We start from the raw sequence: 24,066 nt of genomic DNA, 5'->3' as shown, positions 1-24,066 counted from the left end.
TACATTCTTCAAGCACTATCAGCTTAATCTATCTTCTCCCTCAGACTTAACTTTTGGTAGGAGAGTTCTTGAGGCAGTAGTCCCACCCTAAAATTTTCATTCTTTGAAATTCTCTCGTTAGTGCCGTCATGGGGTAAGAGAATATCGTAGTTACTTACCGATAACGGTATTTCTCTGAACCCATGACGGCACCTGTATATTCCCTCCCTTCACGTATGGGTGTCCACACTACTTATAAATTAAGTCACGAGGTGTGCATAAAAAAAAAAAAAAAAATGTGTGTATATATATATAGAGGAGCTTATATAAGTTATACAGTTATATTTTGTTGTGTAAAAATAACCAATTAAGTTACAGCAGAAATTCCCTGCAAGGCTCTGTAAACCAACTGAGGTGGAGGAGAGGTCCCGCCTTTTTAACCTGTGGGTTTCCTGTCCCTGAGGGCGGATCCCTCTCTCTCGTTAGTGCCGTCATGGGTTCAGAGAAATACCGTTATCGGTAAGTAACTACGATATTCTGCACTTTCTGGTCTAGCGCCTGTTATGAAAGGTAATTCAGTACCACAATGGACATAGAGGTCAGCGCACATACAGTGACCTGGCAATAACCCAAAAAACAAGAACGAGCTCTGAGACGTGGGAACTCTGTTGACCGCAATCCCTAATCCTCTCCAACCACACTAAAGGCAGCCGTGGATTGCGCCTAACGCTCCCTATGCAACTCGGCACAGCCTGAGAAACTAGCTAGCCTGAAGATAGAAAATAAGCCTACCTTGCCTCAGAGAAATACCCCAAAGGAAAAGGCAGCCCCCACATATAATGACTGTGAGTTAAGATGAAAAGACAAACGTAGAGATGAAATAGATTTAGCAAAGTGAGGCCCAACTTTCTGAACAGAGCGAGGATAGGAAAGGTAACTTTGCGGTCAACACAAAACCCTACAAAAACCACGCAAAGGGGGCAAAAAGACCCTCCGTACCGAACTAACGGCACGGAGGTACACCCTCTGCGTCCCAGAGCTTCCAGCAAGCAGAAAAAAACAAATTGACAAGCTGGACAGAAAAAAACAGCAAACAAATAGCAAAGAAGAACTTAGCTATGCAGAGCAGCAGGCCACAGGAACGATCCAGGAGGAAACAGGTCCAATACTAGAACATTGACTGGAGGCTAGGATCAAAGCACTAGGTGGAGTTAAATAGAGCAGCACATAACGACTTCACCACATCACCTGAGGAAGGAAACTCAGAAGCCGCAGTACCACTTTCCTCCACCAACGGAAGCTCACAGAGAGAACCAGCCGAAGTACCACTTGTGACCACAGGAGGGAGCTCTGCCACAGAATTCACAACAAGCGCCGTCCTTGAAAATCAGACATTGTAAAAGTGAACAAAAATCGGATATAACTCAGGTGGAGCCGGACACCATGACCGGCCGCACATACTCTGACACAGAAGGAAACGGCCATTGCTAGTGAGCCCTTATGGACAAGATGACATTTCACCCACTAGAAGGGACACATTGATGATAACAGGCCAGTGTAAAAACCTACTATTAATTGTTTGATTAGTTCATATTTTATAGAACGAGGATTTAACTACTGTACTATTCTTCTTAAACACTTCAGAAATGACATGTTTAGTGATGTAGTAGAAAAAAAATTGTTCCATATATAAATAGGTGGTAGAAATATTGGTTCTTTTAATCTTGTTTTTAACATATAATTAGGATCAGACTATTTAGAAAACCACACCTGAGGATGTGATCACCTTTTATCTTTTGGCTTGTTCAAAGAATTCAGGTTGAAAATGCTGAGCAAGTTGTTATGATGATTAACCCCTTCCCGACCTGTGACACAGCGTATGCGTCATGAAAGTCGGTGCCAATCCGACCTGTGACGCATATGCTGTGTCACAGAAAGATCGCGTCCCTGCAGATCGGGTGAAAGGGTTAACTCCCATTTCACCCGATCTGCAGGGACAGGGGGAGTGGTAGTTTAGCCCAGGGGGGGGTGGCTTCACCCCCCCCCCCCCCGTGGCTACGATCGCTCTGATTGGCAGTTTCACTTTCAACAGCCAATCAGAGCGATTTGTAATATTTCACCTATTATAACTGGTGAAATATTACAATCCAGCCATGGCCGATGCTGCAATATCCCACCCCATCATACTTACCGATCCTGCCGGGGTCCGTCCGTCTTCTCCCGGGCGCCGCCATCTTCCAAAATGGCGGGCGCATGCGCAGTGCGCCCGCCGAATCGGCCGGCAGATTCGTTCCAAAGTGCATTTTGATCACTGAGATATAATAGGGCTAGGGGTAGGGGTAGGGTTAGGGGTAGGGTTAGGGTTAGGGTTAGGGTTTCGGTATGTGCACACGTATTCTGGTCCTCTGCGGATTTTTCCGCAGCGGATTTGATAAATCCGCAGTGCTAAACCGCTGCGGATTTATCGCGGATTTACCGCGTTTTTTCTGCGCATTTCACTGCGGTTTTACAACTGCGATTTTCTATTTGAGCAGTTGTAAAACCGCTGCGGAATCCGCACAAAGAAGTGACATGCTGCGGAATGTAAACCGCTGCGTTTCCGTGCAGTTCTTCCGCAGCATGTGTACAGCGATTTTTGTTTCCCATATGTTTACATTGAACTGTAAACTCATGGGAAACTGCTGCGGATCCGCAGCGTTTTCCGCAGCGTGTGCACATACCTTTAGAATTAGGCTATGTGCACACGGTGCGGATTTGGCTGCGGATTCGTAGCAGTTTTCCATCAGGTTACAGTACCATGTAAACATATGGAAACCAAATCCGCTGTGCCCATGGTGCGGAAAATACCGCGCGGAAACGCTGCGTTGTATTTTCCGCAGCATGTCAATTCTTTGTACGGATTCCGCAGCGTTTTGCACCTGTTCCTCAATAGGAATCCGCAGGTGAAATCCGCACAAAAAACACTGGAAATCCGTGGAAAATCCGCAGGTAAAACGCAGTGCCTTTTACCCGCGGATTTTTCAAAAATGATGCTGAAAAATCTCACACGAATCCGCAACGTGGGCACATAGCCTTAGGGTTAGGGTTGGAATTAGGGTTGTGGTTAGGGGTGTGTTGTGGTTAGGGTTAGGGGTGTGTTGGGGTTAGGGTTGTGGTTAGGGGTGTGTTGCGGTTAGGGTTGTGATTAGGGTTATGGCTACAGTTGGGATTAGGGTTAGGGGTGTGTTGGAGGTAGAATTGAGGGGTTACCACTGTTTAGGCACATCAGGGGTCTCCAAACGCAACATGGCGCCACCATTGATTCCAGCCAATCTCGTATTCAAAAAGTCAAATGGTGCTCCCTCACTTCCGAGCCCCGACGTGTGCCCAAACAGTGGTTTACCCCCACATATGGGGTACCAGCATACTCAGGATAAACTGCGCAACAATTACTGGGGTCCAATTTCTCCTGTTACCCTTGTGAAAATAAAAAAATGCTTGCTAAAACATCATTTTTGAGGAAAGAAAAATGATTTATTATTTTCACGGCTCTACGTTGTAAACGTCTGTGAAGCACTTGGGGCTTCAAAGTGCTCACCACATATCTAGATAAGTTCCTTGGGGGGTCTAGTTTCTAAAATGGGGTCACTTGTGGGGGGTTTCTACTGTTTAGGCACACCAGGGGCTCTGCAAACGCAACGCGACGCCCGCAGACCATTCCATCAAAGTCTGCATTTCAAAAGTCACTACTTCCCTTCTGAGCCCCGACGTGTGCCCAAACAGTGGTTTACCCCCACATATGGGGTATCAGCGTACTCAGGAGAAACTGGACAACAAATATTGGGGTCAAATTTCTCCTGTTACCCTTGGGAAAATTAAAAAAATTCTGGGCTAAATAATTATTTTTGAGGAAAGAAAACGTATTTATTATTTTCACGGCTCTGCATTATAAACTTCTGTGAAGCACTTGGGGGTTCAAAGTGCTCACCACACATCTAGATAAGTTCCTTTTGGGGTCTAGTTTCCAAAATGGGGTCACTTGTGGGGGGTTTCTACTGTTAAGCCACATCAGGGGCTCTGCAAACGCAACGTGACGCCCACAGAGCATTCCATCAAAGTCTGCATTTCAAAACGTCACTACTTCACTTCCGAGCCCCGGCATGTGCCCAAACAGTGGTTTACCCCCACATATGGGGTATCAGCGTACTCAGGAGAAACTGGACAACAACTTTTGGGGTCAAATTTCTCCTGATACCCTTGGGAAAATAAAAAATTGCAGGCTAAAAGATCATTTTTGAGAAAATAATTTTTTTTTTATTTTCATGGCTCTGCGTTATAAACTTCTGTGAAGCACTTGGGGGTTCAAAGTCCTCACCACACATCTAGATTAGTTCCTTTGGTGGACTAGTTTCCAAAATGGGGTCATTTCTGGGGGATCTCCAATGTTTAGGCACACAGGGGCTCTCCAAACGTGACATGGTGTCCGCTAATGATTGGAGCTAATTTTCCATTTAAAAAGCCAAATGGCGTGCCTTCCCTTCCGAGCCCTGCCGTGCACCCAAACAGTGGTTTACCCCCACATATGGGGTATCGGCGTACTCAGGACAAACTGGACAACAACATTTGGGGTCCAATTTCTCCTATTATCCTTGGCAAAATAGGAAATTCCAGGCTAAAAAATCATTTTTGAGGAAAGAAAAATTATTTTTTATTTTCATGGCTCTGCGTTATAAACTTCTGTGAAGCACCTGGGGGTTTAAAGTGCTCAATATGCATCTAGATAAGTTTCTTGGGGGGTCTAGTTTCCAAAATGGGGTCACTTGTGGGGGAGCGCCAATGTTTAGGCACACAGGAGCTTTCCAAACGCGACATGGTGTCCGCTAACGATGGAGATAATTTTTCATTCAAAAAGTCAAATGGCGCTCCTTCCCTTCCGAGCCTTACCATGTGCCCAAACAGTGGTTTACCCCCACATATGAGGTATCAGTGTACTCAGGAGAAATTGCCCAACAAATTTTAGGATCCATTTTATCCTGTTGCCCATGTGAAAATGAAAAAATTGAGGCTAAAATTATTTTTTTGTGAAAAAAAAGTACTTTTTCATTTTTACGGATCAATTTGTGAAGCACCTGGGGGTTCAAAGTGCTCACTATGCATCTAGATAAGTTCCCTGGGGCGTCTAGTTTCCAAAATGGGGTCACTTGTGGGGGAGCTCCAATTTTTAGGCACACGGGGGCTCTCCAAACGTGACATGGTGTCTGCTAAAGAGTGGAGCCAATTTTTGATTCAAAAAGTCAAATGGCGCTCCTTCCCTTCCAAGCCCTGCCGTGCGCCCAAACAGTGGTTTACCCCCACATATGAGGTATCAGCGTACTCAGGACAAATTGGACAACAACTTACGTGGTTCAGTTTCTCCTTTTACCATTGGGAAAATAAAAAAATTGCTGCTAAAAGATAATTTTTGTGACTAAAAAGTTAAATGTTCATTTTTTCCTTCCATGTTGCTTCTGCTGCTGTGAAGCACCTGAAGGGTTAATAAACTTCTGGAATGTGGTTTTGAGTACCTTGAGGGGTGCAGTTTTTAGAATGGTGTCACTTTTGGGTATTTTCAGCCTTATAGACCCCTCAAACTGACTTCAAATGTGAGGTGGTCCCTAGAAAAATGGTTTTGTAAATTTCGTTGTAAAAATGAGAAATCGCTGGTCAAATTTTAACCCTTATAACTTCCTAGCAAAAAAAAAATTTTGTTTCCAAAATTGTGCTGATGTAAAGTAAACATGTGGGAAATGTTATTTATTAACTATTTTGTGTCACATAACTCTCTGGTTTAACAGAATAAAAATTCAAAATGTGAAAATTGCGAAATTTTCAAAATTTTCGCCAAATTTCCGTTTTTATCACAAATAAACGCATATTTTATTGACCTAAATTTACCACTAACATGAAGCCCAATATGTCACGAAAAAACAGTCTCAGAACCGCTAGGATCCGTTGAAGCGTTCCTGAGTTATTACCTCATAAAGGGACACTGGTCAGAATTGCAAAAAACGGCAAGGTCTTTAAGGTCAAAATAGGCTGGGTCATGAAGGGGTTGGGTCATGAAGGGGTTAAGATGTATTTATTCTGGCACTTCGGTATTTGTTTTTTGTCTTTCTTTACTGTTACATATAAATGTTGAATGCAATAAGTTGTAATTTGAAAAGAAAAAAGGAAGAAACTCACACAAACATAAAATCAGATGATTCAAGGCTTAAAAAAAATACAAATTTGATAGATCCCAAGTTGAGTCCCGGTCCAAATATAAACAAGGACACGAGTAACACACATGCATGTTTTCACAATTTTAAAACATACGTTTTTTTCAGAATTGCGCATCAAAATTTTTAATTTGATTTTTCCAAAACAAAATATAAAGAAACATAGTCTTGTGACATATCAAATGAAAGCTGGTACCGTTCTGAGAAAAATGATGCCTCTCCCACCTCTATATCTTAATTCTAGCCCAAGATATGATAAAAAATGTAAAGCCATACCAGGCCAAAATCCGTGCTTTTTCAAAACTTTAAAAATCTGTAAAAAATTAACTGATGAAGAAAAAAATTCTAAACTTTTAATTTGTAATTAACTAAAGTTGTACTTCATAAAAACAAAAAATAAAAAAAATCTAAAGACATAAGGTAAAAAAAAAATTCATATTTGGATCACTTGATATGGAATGACCCGAACGTGATAGGCCGCTCTGAACAAATATGTTTTGTGGGTGCGCCTAAAATTATGCAAATTGTGGATGCTCCTAATATCTTGGAGTAGAGCATTCCAGAGGATTGGCGCAGCACGGGAGACGTCTTGGAGTCGGGAGTGGGAGGTACGGATTAGTGCAGAGGTTAATCGAAAGTCATTTGCAGAGCGCAGCGGTCGGTTAGACCGAAATGAGGGAGGAGATGTATGGAGGTGCCGCATTGTGGAGAGCTTTGTGGGTGAGAACAAGTACTTTGAATTATATCCTGTAATGAATGGGCAGCCAGTGTAACGACTGGCGAAGAGCAGATGCATCTGAGTAACGATTAGCCAGATGGACGACCCTGGCTGCTGCATTAAGGATAGACTGGAGAGGGGAAAGTCGAGTGAGGGGGAGGCCAATTAATAGAGCGTTGCAGTAGTCCAGGTTGAAGTGGATCAGGGCGACAGTGAGGGTTTTTGTTGCTTCCATGGTGAGAAAAGGGCGGATTCTAGAGATGTTGTTTAGGTGTAAGCTGCAAGAGCGGGCAAGAGATTGTATATGGGATGTGAAGGAGAGATCGGAGTCATGTATAACACCCAGACAGCGTGCCTGCTGCTGGGGTGTTATTATGGTGCCACGGAGAGGGAAATGTCAGATTTAGGGAGGTTGGTAGACGGCGGGAGCAGAAGAAATTCAGTTTTTGAGAGGTTGAGTTTCAGATAGAGTTCGGACATGATGTCGGAGACTATGGACAAACAGTCACTGGCGTTCTGTAGTACAGCGGGGGTAAGGTCAGGGGATGACTTGTATAGTTGTGTGTCGTTGGCATAAAGATGGTACTGAAAGCCAAATCTGCTGATGGTCTGTCCAATTGAGGTCGTTTAGAGAGAGAAGAGAAGGGGGCCAAGGACTGAGCCCTGAGGTACCCCAACAGCGAGAGGAAGAGGAGATGATGTGGAGCCAGAGAACAGAACACTGAAAGAGCGGTCAGAAAGGTAGGAAGAGAACCAGGAGAGAGCAGTGTGCTTAATACCTGGTGACTGGAGCCTAGAGAGTAGGAGAGGGTGGTCAGCAGTGTCGAAATGTGGAGAAGAATGAGCAGAGAGTGGTCACCATTGCATTTTGCTGTCAGAAGATCATTGGTCACTTTGATGAGTGCAGATTCTGTTGAATGTAGGGGGTGGAAACCGAACTGTGAAGGGTCTAGGAGGGAATGAGTAGAGAGATGAAGGGGAGATTGGAGACTGGTCTGTAGTTTTGTGCAGGATGGGTCGAGGGCGGGTTTCTTTAGTAATGGAGTAATGATAGTGTTTGAAGGAGGAGGGGAAAATGCCTGAGGAGAGGGAGAGATTAAAGATTGTAGTTAGGTGAGTTGTGACAACTGGAGAGAGAGACTGGAGATGAGAGGGAATGGGGTCAGTAGTGCATGTAGTCGGACGAGAAGAAGAGATGAGCTTGGAGACTTCAACTGTGATGGGATCGAATGTGAAGAGTGAGCCAGGGGAAATACAGGGAGGGATGGGAGTCACTGCATTTGGTGGCTGTGAGCGGATTTCCTGACGGATGTTATCTATTTTCTCTATAAAGTGGGAGGCCAGGTCATCAGCACACATGTCTGTGATAGGGGCTTGTGCTTTTGGCCTGAGGAGAGAGTGAAAGGTGTCAAAAAGTTTCTTGGGGTTTTTGGCTAGTGAGGAGATCAGGGTCATGTAGTAGGTCTGTTTGTCGAGGTGAAGGGCAGAGTTATAGGTCCTTAACATAAATTTGAAGTGTATGAAGTCTTCTGGTGTGCGAGTTTTCCTCCATAAGCGTTCAGCACACGTAGAGCATTGCTGGAGAAATCGGGTTTGCGATGTGAGCCAGGGCTGTTTTACTCTGTGTTTGGAGGTTCTGAGGGTGAGGGGAGCTACTTGGTCCAGGATGCTTCTAAGAGTGTCATTGAAGTGATGTACAGCGAGATCAGGACAGGAAATAGAGGAGATTGGGGACAATGATGAGTGTAGGGAGTCTGAGTGTATGAGGGTTAATGGCGTGTAGATTTCTGACTGAATGGCAGGTACGAGTGTGCTGGGGTGGGCGAGGATTTGTGAGCGTGAAGGAGAGAATGTTGTGGTCAGAGAGGGGAAGAGGTGAGTTATTTAGGCAGGAGATTGAACAGAGCCGGACAAAGACCAGGTCAAGGGTGTTACCGTCCTTGTGTGTCTCAGAGGTTGAGAGCTGTAAGAGGCCGAGAGAAGTGGTTAGTGATAGAAGCTGGGACGCAGATGTGGAAGTAAGGCTGTTAACGGGGATGTTGAAGTCTCCCAGGATAAGGGTTGGAAGTTCTGAGGACATGAAGTGCGGAAGCCAGGCAGAGAAATGGTCCAGGAAATGGGTGGGTGGGCCTGGGGGCCAGTATATGGCCGCTACTCTGAGGGAGAAGGGACGGAAGAGCCTGATGGTGTGGACCTCAAAAGAAGGAAATGCGAGTGACGGAACTGGAGGATGACCTGGAAGGTGCATTTTGGAGACAGGAGTATTCCGACTCCACCGCCATGTCTGTTTGTGGGTCTCGGGGAATGGGAGAATTGTAAGCCACCATGAGAAATGGCAGAGGGGGAGACAGTGTCAGAGTCCTGGATCCAGGTTTCAGTGAGGGCCAACAGATTGAGAGAGTTGTTCAGAAAGTAGTTGTGCAGGAAAAGGAAGCTTGTTACTTACAGACTATGGTTTCCAAAGGGCAAAATTGAAAGAGAGGTGAGGGAGTGCAAGGAATATTAATAAGGTTAGTATGGTTTTGAAATGAGGTAGGGTAGCCGTTGGGGGATGGAGGACCGGGGTTGGGGGAGATGTCCCCTGAAATCAGTAGGAGTAATAAGATAAAAAGCAAGTAGTTTTTGGAAGTGTATGAAGTTTTTTTGTGCAGAGTGTTTGGGCAAGATGGACTGAGGTTTTTCAGGAAGGTGAGAAGTGCATGGGAGAGGGAAGGAGAGAGGAGCTCTCATCACTATTGAAGCTACCGCCTCACCAACACCGGAGCTACCGCCTCACCAACACCAGAGCTCCTGCAACCCTCAACCTACTGTCTCCTTCCCCATAATCCTGTAGAATGTAAGCCCGCAAGGGCAGGGTCCTCGCCCCTCTGTATCAGTCCGTCATTGTTAGTTTGTTTACTGTATGTGATATTTGTAACTTGTATGTAACCCCTTCTCATGTACAGCACCATGGAATCAATGGTGCTATATAAATAAATAATAATAATAATGTGTATGAGTCGTGTTGGAGGGGGGATTGGGCGGTGAATGTGGATAGCAAGGGAACATAGGAGGATAGGAATAAAGCACATGGATAGAAGGGAGAGCAGAGTGTGGGTTACCTGACTAACTGCCATGGAATAACTGCCCTTTAACTTGATGCTTTGCTGAATGCGTGCGACCCCACACATGCGTGCACCCCTAAGAATGAATCTAAATTTATAGGCCCCCAGTGCATGGAGGGGAGAGCAGGATTATGGGAGCTGGTTCGTTATAAATTAGGCTACTTTCACACTAGTACGCGTGCACCCCTAAGAATGAATCTAAATTTATAGGCCCCCAGTGCATGGAGGGGAGAGCAGGATTATGGGAGCTGGTTCGTTATAAATTAGGCTACTTTCACACTAGGACTCGTACGACGCACGTCGCAATGCGTCGTTTTGGTGAAAAAACGCATCCTGCAAAGTTGGCTGCAGGATGCGTTTTCCCTTCCCCCATGACGGCACACCTGAGAGAGGGGATCCGCCCAGCCAGGACAGGAAACCCTACTGAAAATAAAAGGGCGGTACCTCTCCCTCGCTTCAGTTGGGTTTCCTGTCCTGACAGGGACCCTCTTACTGAACACAGCGGTTCACTTACCCAGGTCCCGTCCCGGCGTGGAAGAACAGGCAGCGCCTGTGCGTCGGGTTCGGGGGTCTGGAAGCGCCGTCCGCAGGTCCTCCGGGTCTCTGCGTCCGAGCGGGCGTTGAGCAGCGTGGTCAGAGGGCTGGGTTCCCTTCCATGGCTGCCACGCCGCCCTCCCCTCTCTGCCGGCGTCCAGGTGCGGTGGCCGCTTCCGGGTCGCTCGTCTGACGTCACGCGCAAGGCACGCTGGGAATGGGCGTGCCCGCGTGACGTCGGGGGCGGGCGCCGGATCCAAGATGGCGGCGCCCATGATGAGAACGCCGGCTGGTGAAAGGGAACTCCGGCGGCACGGCAGAGAGTGGGAGGGGGTTATTTTGGGCACCGAAGGAGGCGGGGAGTGCAGTGGTCCCCCCATAAAAGGGGGTTAGACCACAGAAGACGCGCTCATGTCCATAAACTTCACCATGGAAGTAGGACAACAGGAGCAGCAGCAGCCGCCTTCACAGCAGCAGCAGCAAATGGAGCTCTCACCAGATGCCTTGCCGAGCCACCAGCATACCAAGAGCAGCCGCTCAAGTGGTAGAATCAGCAGTCGTTCTGTCCGGCAGGATTCGTCGACGTCCAGGAGGGACGCTTCACGTGCATCTGTCCAGCCTCCAAAATCGGTACCCTTGATTGTCGGTGGTGGTGAGTGATCTACGTGAATGTAACCTTTATGGTAACAGGGTCCATTTTTGTCTGTTTTGATCACTAGGCGTCCAGGAAAGCGGTTGGTAAAACAAAGAACCGAGAGTGTGCCCTTTGTAGAAACCCGCTCGCAGTTCAGTGGCAGAAGGATCTCTGTGCTGACTGCATTACTAAAACCATACAAGAAGAGACCCCTAATTTTGCCACTAGCCTAAAAGCCATAATACAGGCTGAAATAAAAGACTCCTTGAAATTGGCCCTTAGCGAACCAAGAAGGAGAAGCCGTAAGGCGTCCACAGACTCAGATGCCTCTCAGAGACAGGGGAGTCATAAAACATCCCGGTCTCCCTCTACCTCCTCGGCCTCTGTCCAGTCTTCAGATTCCTCCTCGGACAGTGATTCAGGAGGTCGTCCATGTTTCCCAACTGAGGACATGGATAAATTGGTTAAAGCAGTTAGATCTGCAATGGGGCTTAAAGAGGAGAAGACACCTAGGTCTCTAGAAGATGTCATGTTTGGTGGCCTAGAAGAGAAAAGGAAACGCACGTTTCCGGTTAATGCAAAAATAAAAGCATTAATTGACAAAGAGTGGAAAAAGCCCGAAAAAATGGGTTCCTTGCCCTCTTCATCCAAAAGGAGATATCCTTTTGAGGATAAAGACTCTGAGTCCTGGGAGAAAATCCCTAAGATTGACGGGGCAGTAGCCAAATGTTTAAAAAGATCATCCCTTCCGTTAGAGGACTCTGGTGTTCTCAAAGACCCGCTTGATAAAAAAGCAGATAGTTTCCTGAGACACATCTGGGAAGCCTCAGCGGGGGGCCTTAAGCCGGCGATTGCGGGAACATGTACGGCCCGTGCCCTAATGGTCTGGCTACAACAGGTAGAAGATCAGCTGAAAAACAAAGTACCCAGAACTGACATCCTTGCAAATATTTCTTTGCTACAAGGAGCAGCAGCTTTTTTGGCAGACTCTTCTGCGGATTCCGCAAGACTAACAGCAAGAGCCGCGGGTTTGTCCAACGCGGCAAGAAGAGCCCTCTGGCTCAAAGGTTGCCCGGGGGATTTGCCATCTAAACACAAACTGTGTTCTATTCCATGTGACGGCCAACTTCTCTTCGGGAAAAAACTTGAAGACATCCTGGAACATGCAGGAGATAAGAAGAAAGGTTTTCCCAACATCCCTAAAGATCCTAAAAAACCTTTTTTTCGGAGGAGAAGATATAATAGAGGTCGCCCCCCCAGGGGAGAGGAAAAATTGGGACTTTAGAGATAAAAGAGGATCGGGCTATATGTTTAAAGGCCCCTCCACATCGGCAAAAAAATCCCCCCAATGACATTACGCCAGAAGTGGGAGGAAGACTCTCCCTCTTCTTTCCGGCCTGGGTAAATATCTCCCCCAGTATCTGGGTCACGAACATCATCAGAGACGGCCAAAAAATAAAATTCGTCTGTCCTCCCAGACGAAACTTCATAATAACTCCTCGTCGGAAGTCTCAGCAGGAACAATCTGCCCTAGAAACCGAGATCTTGGGACTTGTCCACAAAAAGGTTCTTCAGGAAGTCCCGGTTCAGGAGGAGGGAGACGGGGTTTACTCCCCCCTCTTCTTGATCCAAAAACCGGATGGTTCTTGGAGAACTATTATAAATCTAAGGAAGCTCAACCAATCCATAGAGAACTACACTTTCAAGATGGAGTCTATAAACACGACCATAAAACTTCTCTTCCAGCACTGCTTCATGGCAGTAATAGACTTAAAGGATGCTTACTACCATATACCAATACATCAGGAATATCGGAAATATATCAGTGGTAACATCAACTCTAATGGAGCTGGGTTGGATAATAAACATCCCCAAATCCAGACTACTGCCAGTAAAAATACAGTCCTTCCTGGGGTTAATACTGGACTCCGAGCGTCAGCTCTGCCTCCTTCCACAAAACAAAGTGGACAAGATAATAAACCTGACCAGTATAGCAATACGTCAACCCGCAATGACTCTCAGAAAGGCGATGTCCCTTCTAGGCTCGTTAACATCGTGTATACCGGCAGTAGAATGGGCACAATTCCACCTAAGACATCTACAGTGGGAAGTTCTCTCAGCTCAAAGACTGTTAAGAGGGCATTTAGAGGGAAATCTATGTCTCTCCCTGAGCGTAAGGGATTCCCTAGCTTGGTGGACTGTAGAACACCACCTGACAATGGGGGTCCGGTGGAAAAATCCGGTCATAGACATCATCACGACCGACGCAAGCGGTACAGGTTGGGGAGCTCATCTGAGATCTCACTCTGTACAAGGTACCTGGTCCATACGAGAAAAGAACTATGGATCAAACGAAAAAGAGCTGTGGGCAGTGGAGAAAGCCCTAAGACATTTTCTCCCTTTACTCCAAGGTCGCCATACTCGAATCCTAACAGACAATCGAGCAGTGGTGGCATATGTCAATCATCAGGGGGGGACGAGGTCCAAAGGCCTCATGAATGCGTCAAAACTCCTCTTCCAACTGGCAGAACAACACCTGTTATCTCTGTCGGCACTACACATCAGGGGCATAGAAAACACTCAAGCAGACTTCCTGAGTCGCAGAGGCTTAAGACAGGGGGAATGGTCCTTAAACCCCCAGATATTTCAGCAAATAGTCCAAGCCTGGGTCTCACCAGAAATAGACTTGTTTGCCAACTCACACAACAAAAAAGTCAGAAAGTTCTGCTCCTTAAATCCAAAAGAACATCCCTTCGCAGTAGATGCCCTACTAATACCTTGGAAGTTTTCTCTGGCCTACGCATTCCCCCCGATAGTGATGATCCCAGCTGTGATCCGGAAGATCAGAGAGGATCAGGCGAAAATTATCCTCATAGCTCCATTTTGGCCAAGGAGACCATGGATTTTGCCAGAAATTCCGGACCTACTAACCCAGGGCCCAGTAACCCACTCTCAGGTGAAGGGCTTCCATCTGGCAGCCTGGAATTTGAGAGGGCGTTACTAAGTCGCCATGGATTCTCTCCAGGATTAATCTCCACCCTGTTGAAAAGCAGAAAACCCATAACTTCTAGAATCTATGGTAGGACATGGAAAAAATTTCTTGACTTCCTGGGTGAACCATTGGGGGAGGTGGCTCCAGTGGGTCCTATCCTAGAATTTCTGCAAGCAGGATTACATCTTGGGTTAGCAACCAGCACCCTTAAAGTTCAGGTTTCAGCCTTGGGGGCCCTGTATAACTGTAATCTTGCCTCAAATAGATGGGTTTCACGATTCATAAAATCTTGCAGTAGATCTCGGCCGGTCGTTATCCCAAAAATCCCTCCTTGGGATCTAAATTTGGTCTTAGAAGCTCTAACTAAACACCCTTTCGAGCCCTTACAGGAGTTATCACCTAAGTTACTTTCTTCTAGTAGCCCTAACATCGGCACGTAGGGTAAGTGATTTGCAAGCCCTGTCAATATCCCCTCCTTATACTCAGGTTTTTGATGACAGGATCGTTCTAAGACCAGACCCGGCTTATCTCCCCAAGGTGGTTCAAAAGTTCCATAGGAGTCAAGAGATTACCTTACCATCTTTCTGTAGTAATCCCAAAAATCCAGGGGAACAAAAGTTCCACATGCTAGATGTGAGAAGATCTATGTTACAATACATATCTATGACTAGTCAGTGGAGGAAAGACCAAATCCTATTCATAGCCTTTCAGGGTAGCAAAAGAGGGTGTGGGGTAGCTAAAAGTACTATTGCTAGATGGATTAGGGAGGCCATTAGTTTATCCTACTCTGCGGGTGGCACTCCGGTTCCTGAAGGCATCAAGGCTCACTCTACCAGAGCCATGGCTACCTCCTGGGCGGAAAAGGCTGAGGTATCAATTGATCAAATTTGCAAGGCTGCTACCTGGTCCTCACCTTCAACTTTTTTCAAGCACTACCGGCTAGACCTTTCCTCCTCTGCTGACCTAACCTTTGGTAGAAGGGTACTCCAAGCGGTGGTCCCTCCCTAAGGTTTCATTCTACAAAAGTCTCTCAGGTGTGCCGTCATGGGGGAAGGGAAAACACCAGGGTTACTTACTGGTAACAGGTTTTTCCGGAACCCATGACGGCACCTGTATATTCCCCCCCTTTATCACCTTTTCGGTGTGCACTATTGTTTTGGGTGCTTTTTTTAGTTAATATGATGTGGTGTTGGATTGCCATGTGTACTAACCAGGGGGGCCTCTCATGCTCTGAAAACCAACTGAAGCGAGGGAGAGGTACCGCCCTTTTATTTTCAGTAGGGTTTCCTGTCCTGGCTGGGCGGATCCCCTCTCTCAGGTGTGCCGTCATGGGTTCCGGAAAAACCTGTTACCAGTAAGTAACCCTGGTGTTTTTTCCCCATAGACTAACATTAGCGACGCATTGCCACACGTCGCAACCGTCGTGCGACGGTTGGGTCGTGTTGTGGCGGACCGTCGGAACAAAAAAAGTTACATGTAACTTTTTTGTGCGTCGTGTCCACCATTTCCAATCGCGCATGCGCTGCTGGAACTCCGCCCCCTCCTCCCCGCATCTCACAATGGGGCAGCGGATGTGTTGTAATAATGCATCCGCTGCCCCCGTTGTGCTGCGTTGTCACCGAATGCGTCGGTACGTCGGCCCGACGCACTGCGACGGGCCGACGCTAGTGTGAAAGTAGCCTTAGGGTCAGCTGCTCAACACATCCTGGTGTGGAGAAGGTGATCAAAGATGCTGTCCTGATTACATCTCTATACTATCGCACCTCTGCTGAGATAAACCTCTTCAGAGATCCTCCCCCCCGGAGCTACAACAGTTAAGGTACCTTCACACATAACGATTTCGTTAACGATATCGTTGCAACGTCATGCTTTTTGTGACGTAGCAACGATCCCGCTAACGATCTCGTTATGTGTGACAGTGACCAACGATCAGGCCCCTGCTGGGAGATCGTTGGTCGTTGGGGAATGATCAGGACCTTTTTTTGGTCGATGATCACCCGCTGTCATCGCTGGATCGGCGTGTGTGACGCCGATCCAGCGATGTGTTCACTTGTAACCAGGGTAAACATCGGGTTACAAAGTGCAGGACCACGCTTAGTAACCCGATATTTACCCTGGTTACCATTGTAAAAGTAAAAAAAAAAACACTTCATACTCATATTCCGATGTCTGTCACGTCCCCCGGTGTCAGCTTCCCTGCACTGACTGTCAGCGCCGGCCGTAAAGCAGAACACAGCGGTGATGTCACCGCTGTGCTCTTCTTTACGGCCGGCGCTGACACAGTCAGTGCGGGAAGCTGACGGCGGGGGACGTGACAGACATCGGAATGTGAGTATGTAGTGTTTTTTTTTTTTTTTTTTTTACTTTTACAATGGTAACCAGGGTAAATATCAGGTTACCAAGCGCAGCCCTGCACTTAGTAACTCGATGTTTACCCTTGTTACCCGGGGACTTTGGCATCGTTGAAAACAGTTTCAACGATGCCGAAGTTGTTCCCCTGATCGTTGGTAACTGGAGAGAGCTGTCTGTGTGACAGCTCCCCAGCGACCACACAACGACTTACCAACGATCACGGCCAGGTCGTATCGCTGGTCGTGATCGTTGGTAAGTCGTTTATTGTAACGGTACCTTAAGTACTGGGAACCATGTAACTGATGAATTCTAGCAAAGGAGTTGAATGACGATTACCATTCAGGCTGCTTGCTGAGATTGAATGGAGTAAAAAGACATGCAGACTATTTCAGTGAAGTGGCCCATTTTGTACTAAATTAGACAAACCCTTCAAGCCTAAGTGTGCAGGTTAGTTGGGCAGGCTCCAATTTTCAAACAGTTTTATCTGCCTGTGGGACTTTATTTACTTTTTAGGAACTCAGGTGTTTGGTATGTATGCCCAAGGGTAAAATGTAATATTAGGCTATATTAGGTGTTAAAGGGGTGGTCCTATACCTAAAAAATGGATTTTCTAAATGTTTATCTTTACACTCGAACCACTTTTATAATTTGCCTTAACCCCTTAGTGACCGAGCCAAATTTTTGAAATCTGACCAGTGTCACTTTATGTGGTAATAACTCTGCAACGCTTCAACAAATCCCAGTGATTTTGAGATTGTTTTTTCGTGACACATTATACTTTATGATAATGGTAAATTTAGTTCAACATTTTTTGTGTTTATTTATAAAAAATATAAAAAATTTGAGAAAAATGTTACAAAATTAGCAATTTTCTAAATTTGAATGATTATCCCTTTAATCCAGATAGTCATACAACAGCAAACCATTAATAAATAACATTTCCCATATGCCGGCTATACATCAGCACCATTTGGAAAATGTTATTTTATTTTGTTAGCATTTTAGGAGGTTTAAAAATGTAGCAGCAATTTTTCATTTTTTCAAAGAAATTTACCACATTTATTTTTTTAGGGACTTATCCATGTTTAAAGTGACTTTAGGGGTCCCATATATTGGGAAACCCCCAAACGTGATACCATTTTAAAAACAGCACCCCTAAACATATTGAAAACTGCTGTCAGGTAGTTTATTAACCCTTCAGGTGCTTTACAGGAATTAATGCAAAATGGCATGGCAGAAATGAAAATGTGTATTTTTACCACCTAAATGTTGCTAACTTCTAAACAGATTACTATAGCCGGCAGACTCTAAGGCCGCTATTTGGTCATGAATTGCCATGGCAAACATCAGGACAACAAAATCATGATCTGAGGGCACCAATTGGGATCAAGAAGAAGCCCCCACACTCTGTTAACCATTTATAATGATGTAGTCACTATTGACAGCAGCATCTAAGGGGTTAAACAGATTTAGAAGGCGCAGATACTGATTGTGGCTGATACAGCAAGTTGTCAGCTATAGTGTACAACCAACAGATGCTGCATTGTCATCTGTATGGGGAGGCTATTCTCTTATATCTCAGGTCAGTTAAAAGACGTATTGGCGGTCATTAAGGGGTTAATATACAATGTTATACTTCTCCTTATCTATCTAATGCCTAAATATGTTTTTTTTTACTTTTCTTTCTGTGATGTTTGATTTCAGAGGAGTCTAAACAGGATGTCACAGCCGAGCTGAGGCCCCTGCAGCGTTTTATTACCCCGCCTCGAATAGGACGTAATCAGGGTGTTGCACTACAGTTATTCACTACAGGTTTTTGCATCGCCACCATCTGAAGATGTCCTAGAATGATGGTAATAGATACTATGTGGGAGGTGAGTGCAGCGCCCGCACTCCGATTCTATCTCCACCACATCTTCTACCTGTGAAAGGAGACATGATTAGGGGGCAGTGATAGAAGCAGTGACTGACACCAGCACTGCCCACTGATGATGATTCATTTGTGTTTGGTGCTAGAAGCTGTGGGGCGGCGCTGGTGTCACACTCTGCCTCTATAGCTGCCCCCTGACAACATCTTGTTTCACGGTTGTAAGATGTGGCAGCCAAGATAGAAGCAGAGTGCTGGATCTTCTCTCACCTTTCCTGCTGATTCCATGACCATGACCATGGATCTAGAACATCTTCAGAGGATGGCGAAGCAAGACATTGTAGTTACTGCAGCGTTGCCCCTGTGATGTCCTGTTCCAGGAGGAGAGATGGATGCTGCAAGGAGTGGAGACAGTCCCAGCTTCCTCTGTTGTTTTTTTTTTTTAGTCTCTTTTCAAACAAATAGTCACAGGAAATGTATTAAAAAAAAAAATCACATTTTGGGATTAGATGGGGACAAGTGTAGGGTATTTTATAATAAAGTTAATCATAAAAGTGGTGAGTGTGTAAAGATAGAGATTTAAAAAGGACATTTTAAGTACCAGATTAACCCTTTAAAGGGAATCATTTTTTTATGTCTGAATTAAGACTAGCACCTTATCCAGCGCTTGTGCTGCATTCCATAAAGATGTATATAACCCCCTGACTCCGTCTGTATGTCCCCCAAAAACCTTTTGAAATTCTCTTGCTGTATGTAAATCCTGCCGGTCTGATGATGGATGATGCCTCCTACGTCATCCACAAAGCCGGGCGAAATCTCGCGCCTGTGCACTTTGCTCTGCTCTCAGTAGGGCAGAGCAAAGTAGGCAAGTTTCAAAGAAAGCAGTAAAGCCGCACCCTATAATTATATAGTCTCTATGGACATCGGGGCGCACGTCCTCACCAGGGGGTCTATCCCAGACAGAACATCCAAATCCAAACTGAAGAAAAGGACAGCGCCACACCGGATAGTGAAAAGCAGCTCACATGTTTATTCTGCCTCCTGTGGCAACGTTTCGGTCCGAAGACCTTTGTCAAGCAAAGTAGGCAGGCACAAGCGTGAGATTTTGCCCGACTGTGGATGCCGCAGGAGGCGTCCTCCACATCAGTCAGAGCAGGAGGACTTCGATGTGAAGCTGGGAGGAGGGATAGACTCCTCAGCAAGGACACCTATTTGACCGAAACAGCAGGATTTAAATAGAGCCCAGGAGAGTTTCGAAAGGTTTTTGGGGGGTATACAGTGGGAGTCAGGTGGCTATATACCCCGTTATGGAATGCAGCACAGGCGCTGATTAAGATGCTAGTCTTAGTTCAGCCAGGAAAAAACTGGTGACCGGTTCCCTTTAAGCAGTTGACATTTGGAATTCTGCTTTGGTACTCACCACCCTGATGTTTACATTCTGGGGTAATGATGTCACATTATCACATTACCAGTAAGCCACAATGCCCACTTGCCATATGTGAATTTTTACCGATCTCGTCAACAATCTTTTTTTTTTTTTATTATTATTATGGGGGACCTACTGCCTGTCCCACTGATGAGAAATTCAACAGTCCTAATCTCTTAATCTGTTTTGCAATAAGCAGCTGTCAATAAATATTGTCCTACTAATTGAAGTTCAGCATTTGTAATCTCAGTAGAGCATAAATATACATGCACATCTACCGCTACATCCATGAATGTGACCAAAACTGGCAATTACCTCCTTAGTGTAGGTCGTGAAGCACTTCTAGCTTCTGCTTTTGTAAGCTTTCATTACCTGTGGGCTCCTGTTTCGTTATTTGTGGTAGCTAAATAGTTTGCATGTATTACTTCTAAGACAATATTATCTACTGCCATTTCAGCATGTGCAATATTATAGGAGTTTTCTATTAGACCACTATAAGGTCCATTATTTTTGCGAACACATGTATAGTAGATATTGGACCGATATATATATATATATATATATATATATATATATATATATATATATATATATATATATATATATATATATATATATATATATATATATATATATATATATATATATATATAAGCTATTGAACCCGTTCTACGCCCGGGTGCGAGCATTTATATTGGTATATGGTCTCCATCCTGTCATGTGCTGCTCCATCCTCCGTCCCCATCCTGTCATGAGCTGCTCCCATCCTGCGCCCCCATTATGACATGTGCTGCCTGCGCCCCCGTTCTGTCATGTGCTGCTCCCATCCTGCACCCCCGTTCTGTCATGTGCTGCTCCCATCCTGCGCCACCGTTCTGTAATTTGCTGCTCCCATCCATATGCCCCATACGCTGCTCCATAAAGGTTTATGGCCCCCATAAGATGCTCCATATTATATGCCCCGTACACTGCTCCATCATGGTTGATGGCCCCCATAAGATGCTCCATAGTATATGCCCCCGTACACTGCTCCATTATGGTTGATGGAGCCGGAAAGTGCAGACTGGTGCTTCAGGAATCTGCGTCTGCGCTTTCCGCCGCCATTTTCTTGAAGACACACTGAGGTTTCCCACAAAATGGCGCCGGAAAGCGCGGACTGCGCATGCGCCGATTGCGGGAGAAGGGAGACATTCATTGCCCGGAGTCAGGGGGCCTAAAAGTAAGAAATCTCTGTGGCATGAAGTGCCACAACGTAATGAGGGCGGGATCCTGTGAAGACGCTACCTGGTTGTGTTCCGCCACCATTTTCTTTCTCCTCCTGCTGCCGGAATCTGCGCCTGCGCAGTCCGCGCTTTCCGGCGCCATTTTCTTGAAGACTGCGTAGGCACCGATTCCGGGAGCAGGAGGAGAAAGAAAATGGCGGCGGAAATTAATCAGGTGGCGTAAGTAACAAATAGCTGTGGCATGAAGTGCCACAGCCTCATGGCACAACAATTTGTTACTTGCGCCACCTGATTCCTTTCCGGCGCCATGGTCTTGCTCCTCCTGGTGCCGGAATCGGCGCCTGCGCAGTCCGCGCTTTCCGGCGCCGTTTTCTTGAAGACACACTGCGGATGCACCTTTACATAATCGAGCGCCTATGGTTTGCCATGACAGCTGAAGGTTGGGTGGGGGGGTCACCTGTAGCTGGCATACATAGGAGGTTGTGATTTTTTTCTGTACATGGCACAAGTTCAAATAACACCCCCTTTGCCCCATTAAAAATAAAACAATTACCGTAACTTTTTATTTTTATCTGTTTGGTATCTGCATGCACGTACTGACAAGGGAAATCATATTGCCAGGTCAGTTTTACCATATAGTGAACATGGTAAATAATAAAAAAAAAAAAAATAACAATTGTGGAAATGCACTTATTTTTGCAATATCAACGCACTTGAAGTTTTTTTTTCCCCACTTTCCAGTGCATTACATAATAGTTTTAATGATGTCATTCAAAAGTACAATTTATCCCACAAAAAACTCATCCCTCATAAAGCTAGTGAGTGGAAAAATAAAGAAAATTGTGGTCCTTAAAGAAGAAGTAAAGACTGAAATGAAAAATGGAAAATTGCCGGGTATGAAAGGATTAACGCATATAAACATCACAGAGAGGTTACTTGGCTTAGGCCTTTATAACATGGCGGCCATTTGTTTTTAATGGCTACTCTGAAATTCATTATTTGATTTGCAGAGTCATTGCAGGAAAAATATGAAGGTGATAACTGCTTCCCAATGATAACATCAGATTGTGGGACGTTCCAACAGCGGAGTGGTATCATCGGTTTTATGTTCGTATCCAGGGGTCATTTACAAAAGTTTCGGAAGTTACTACAATATTACAAAATGGCGCGTTGCTCATATGTGTGATGTTAGGGCTTATTCACACATCAGTGTATTAACCGCTTACTGACACATTGCATTCCATGTGTCTTCTCACACGTCGGATTTGCTGAAATAACAATAAAAGCAAATTGGGATGAGTCTTACTTCTGAAGACCCAATATGCCAAGTCACATGAATGGGTCAGTGAAGAACATGAGCAGCACATCATTGGTGACATCTGAGATGCATCCACTTGGTGATTGATTAATTCTGAGAGAAATTTGCGAAAGCCACCATTATTACATACATGTGTGTATTTTACCTATATTGTATAATGAGCAGTACATATGGAGCTTTTCTTACCCTTATAAATGTTTTTTGTATAGGAAGGAAAGACCCCCAAGGAGTGTCTCAGAGAAGGCCACTGTAAGGCTCTGCAGGTCACCTTCTTTGAATGTAAAAGATCAATAGTAAGTGCCTTGTGTAGGACATTTTGTTTAGGGTAATGCATTGGGTCTGTTTTATTCATTTTTCCTTTATAAACTTGCAGCTTGGTCTCCGTACATGAGATTTGCTTTCACCAGCAGAGGCTTGCCGTTTTCTGTAACGCATAAAACTAGTTAGTATGTTATATGTATTTACCTTCTGCAAGGAAATGTGCACCAATGGGTATAGTGGATCGCATCTGGTAAAGCTACAAGAGTCTCTACTTGTATGGTATAGTCAGTTACCTATAGGGATATATAGGGCTTTGTTTACGCTGATGTCGCGACTCCTGCTATTTACTAGAGCTCTGACGGATCTGTTTCCAAACACATTGACAAATATTGCAAAAAGGATGCCTGATTGCCGACTCCACCATAATAAACTTAGTTGAGTTGAACCCTGTATCAGATTTCTTTTTCACTGGTTGGTTTCTTTAACTGTCTTGTTCATCTGTTTCTCGTAGTTGGACAACAGAGCACGTTTCCGAGGAAGAAAGGGCTACTGACATGATGAAGATGATCCCGAATGTTGCAGTATCCAGCAGTCTTCTTGTAGTAGGGGTTCTGTATAGTGAAGATATGCACTATTATGTCGGCTAACCATGCAGTAGAGTAGGGGTGAGGAGCGTGATCAGGAACAATTGTGAACTTTGTTAATGATTAATTCCTAATAAAATATACAATAAAATATTGTTTGGGGTTTTGTTTTTTTTATAACTGCAGAGTATTATCTCCTAGACTTTTTATCTTTCTTTCTCATTCTCACTTATTTTGTTGAAGTGTTGTAATCATAACTTTATATGGTAGGTTTATGTAGTTAGTGGTGCATCAGAGGCCATCACACTTGTGAAAAACCGTGGCATGCATAACATCAGTTAGGCCAGATTCTTGCTGGGGAGTTAACCATACGTCTGACCCATATATGCCAACAGAGTGATGAATGTGCACTCTGCCGTGCATCATTTTCAGGCGTGTACACCTACTGGAGGCAGACACTCTGACGTAGTAGACTGCATCTGAGTATCCGCCTCCAGTAGGCGTACATTCCCAAAAATGATGCACGGCAGAACATACGTTTGCGCTGTTGGCACCATTATTGTCTGAGAAAAATCACTAATATCTGAATGAGGCCTAAGACTAAATCGTGCCTCTAGCTCCAATGTGAACATAGTTGTAAAGATTCAGGCACTTATGCTAGTTTCACACCAGTTTTTTTTTTGTGAAATATGTAATATTTTTGTTGGACAAATTTAGCATTAAAACTGGAAGCAACACAAAACTGATGCCTATTCCTTTCTTCTTTCCTATTTTTAAGAGCTGCACTCCTAAGTTTGTACAGTTTATTCCTCATGTGCTAACCGAATGTCTTCGGCGT

At 45.1% G+C, this 24,066-nt stretch overlaps 1 protein-coding gene across 1 annotated transcript in view; it reads left to right on the top strand.

Moving 5' to 3' along the window:
- Positions 1 to 23,383, top strand: part of COA5 (cytochrome c oxidase assembly factor 5) — an 82,057-nt gene extending 58,674 nt beyond the window's left edge. Inside the window, exons 2-3 of the mRNA XM_069757498.1 lie at positions 22,593 to 22,676; positions 23,156 to 23,383. Of these exons, the coding sequence (XP_069613599.1) occupies positions 22,593 to 22,676; positions 23,156 to 23,197 (126 nt within the window). The 3' untranslated portion in view covers positions 23,198 to 23,383. The remainder of the gene's footprint in view (positions 1 to 22,592; positions 22,677 to 23,155) is intronic.
- Positions 23,384 to 24,066: the final 683 nt, after the last annotated feature.

The sequence above is a fragment of the Ranitomeya imitator genome, chromosome 3 (assembly GCF_032444005.1).
Source record: "Ranitomeya imitator isolate aRanImi1 chromosome 3, aRanImi1.pri, whole genome shotgun sequence".
Lineage (NCBI taxonomy): Eukaryota > Metazoa > Chordata > Amphibia > Anura > Dendrobatidae > Ranitomeya > Ranitomeya imitator.
This window is presented reverse-complemented; position numbering and strand designations above follow the sequence as displayed.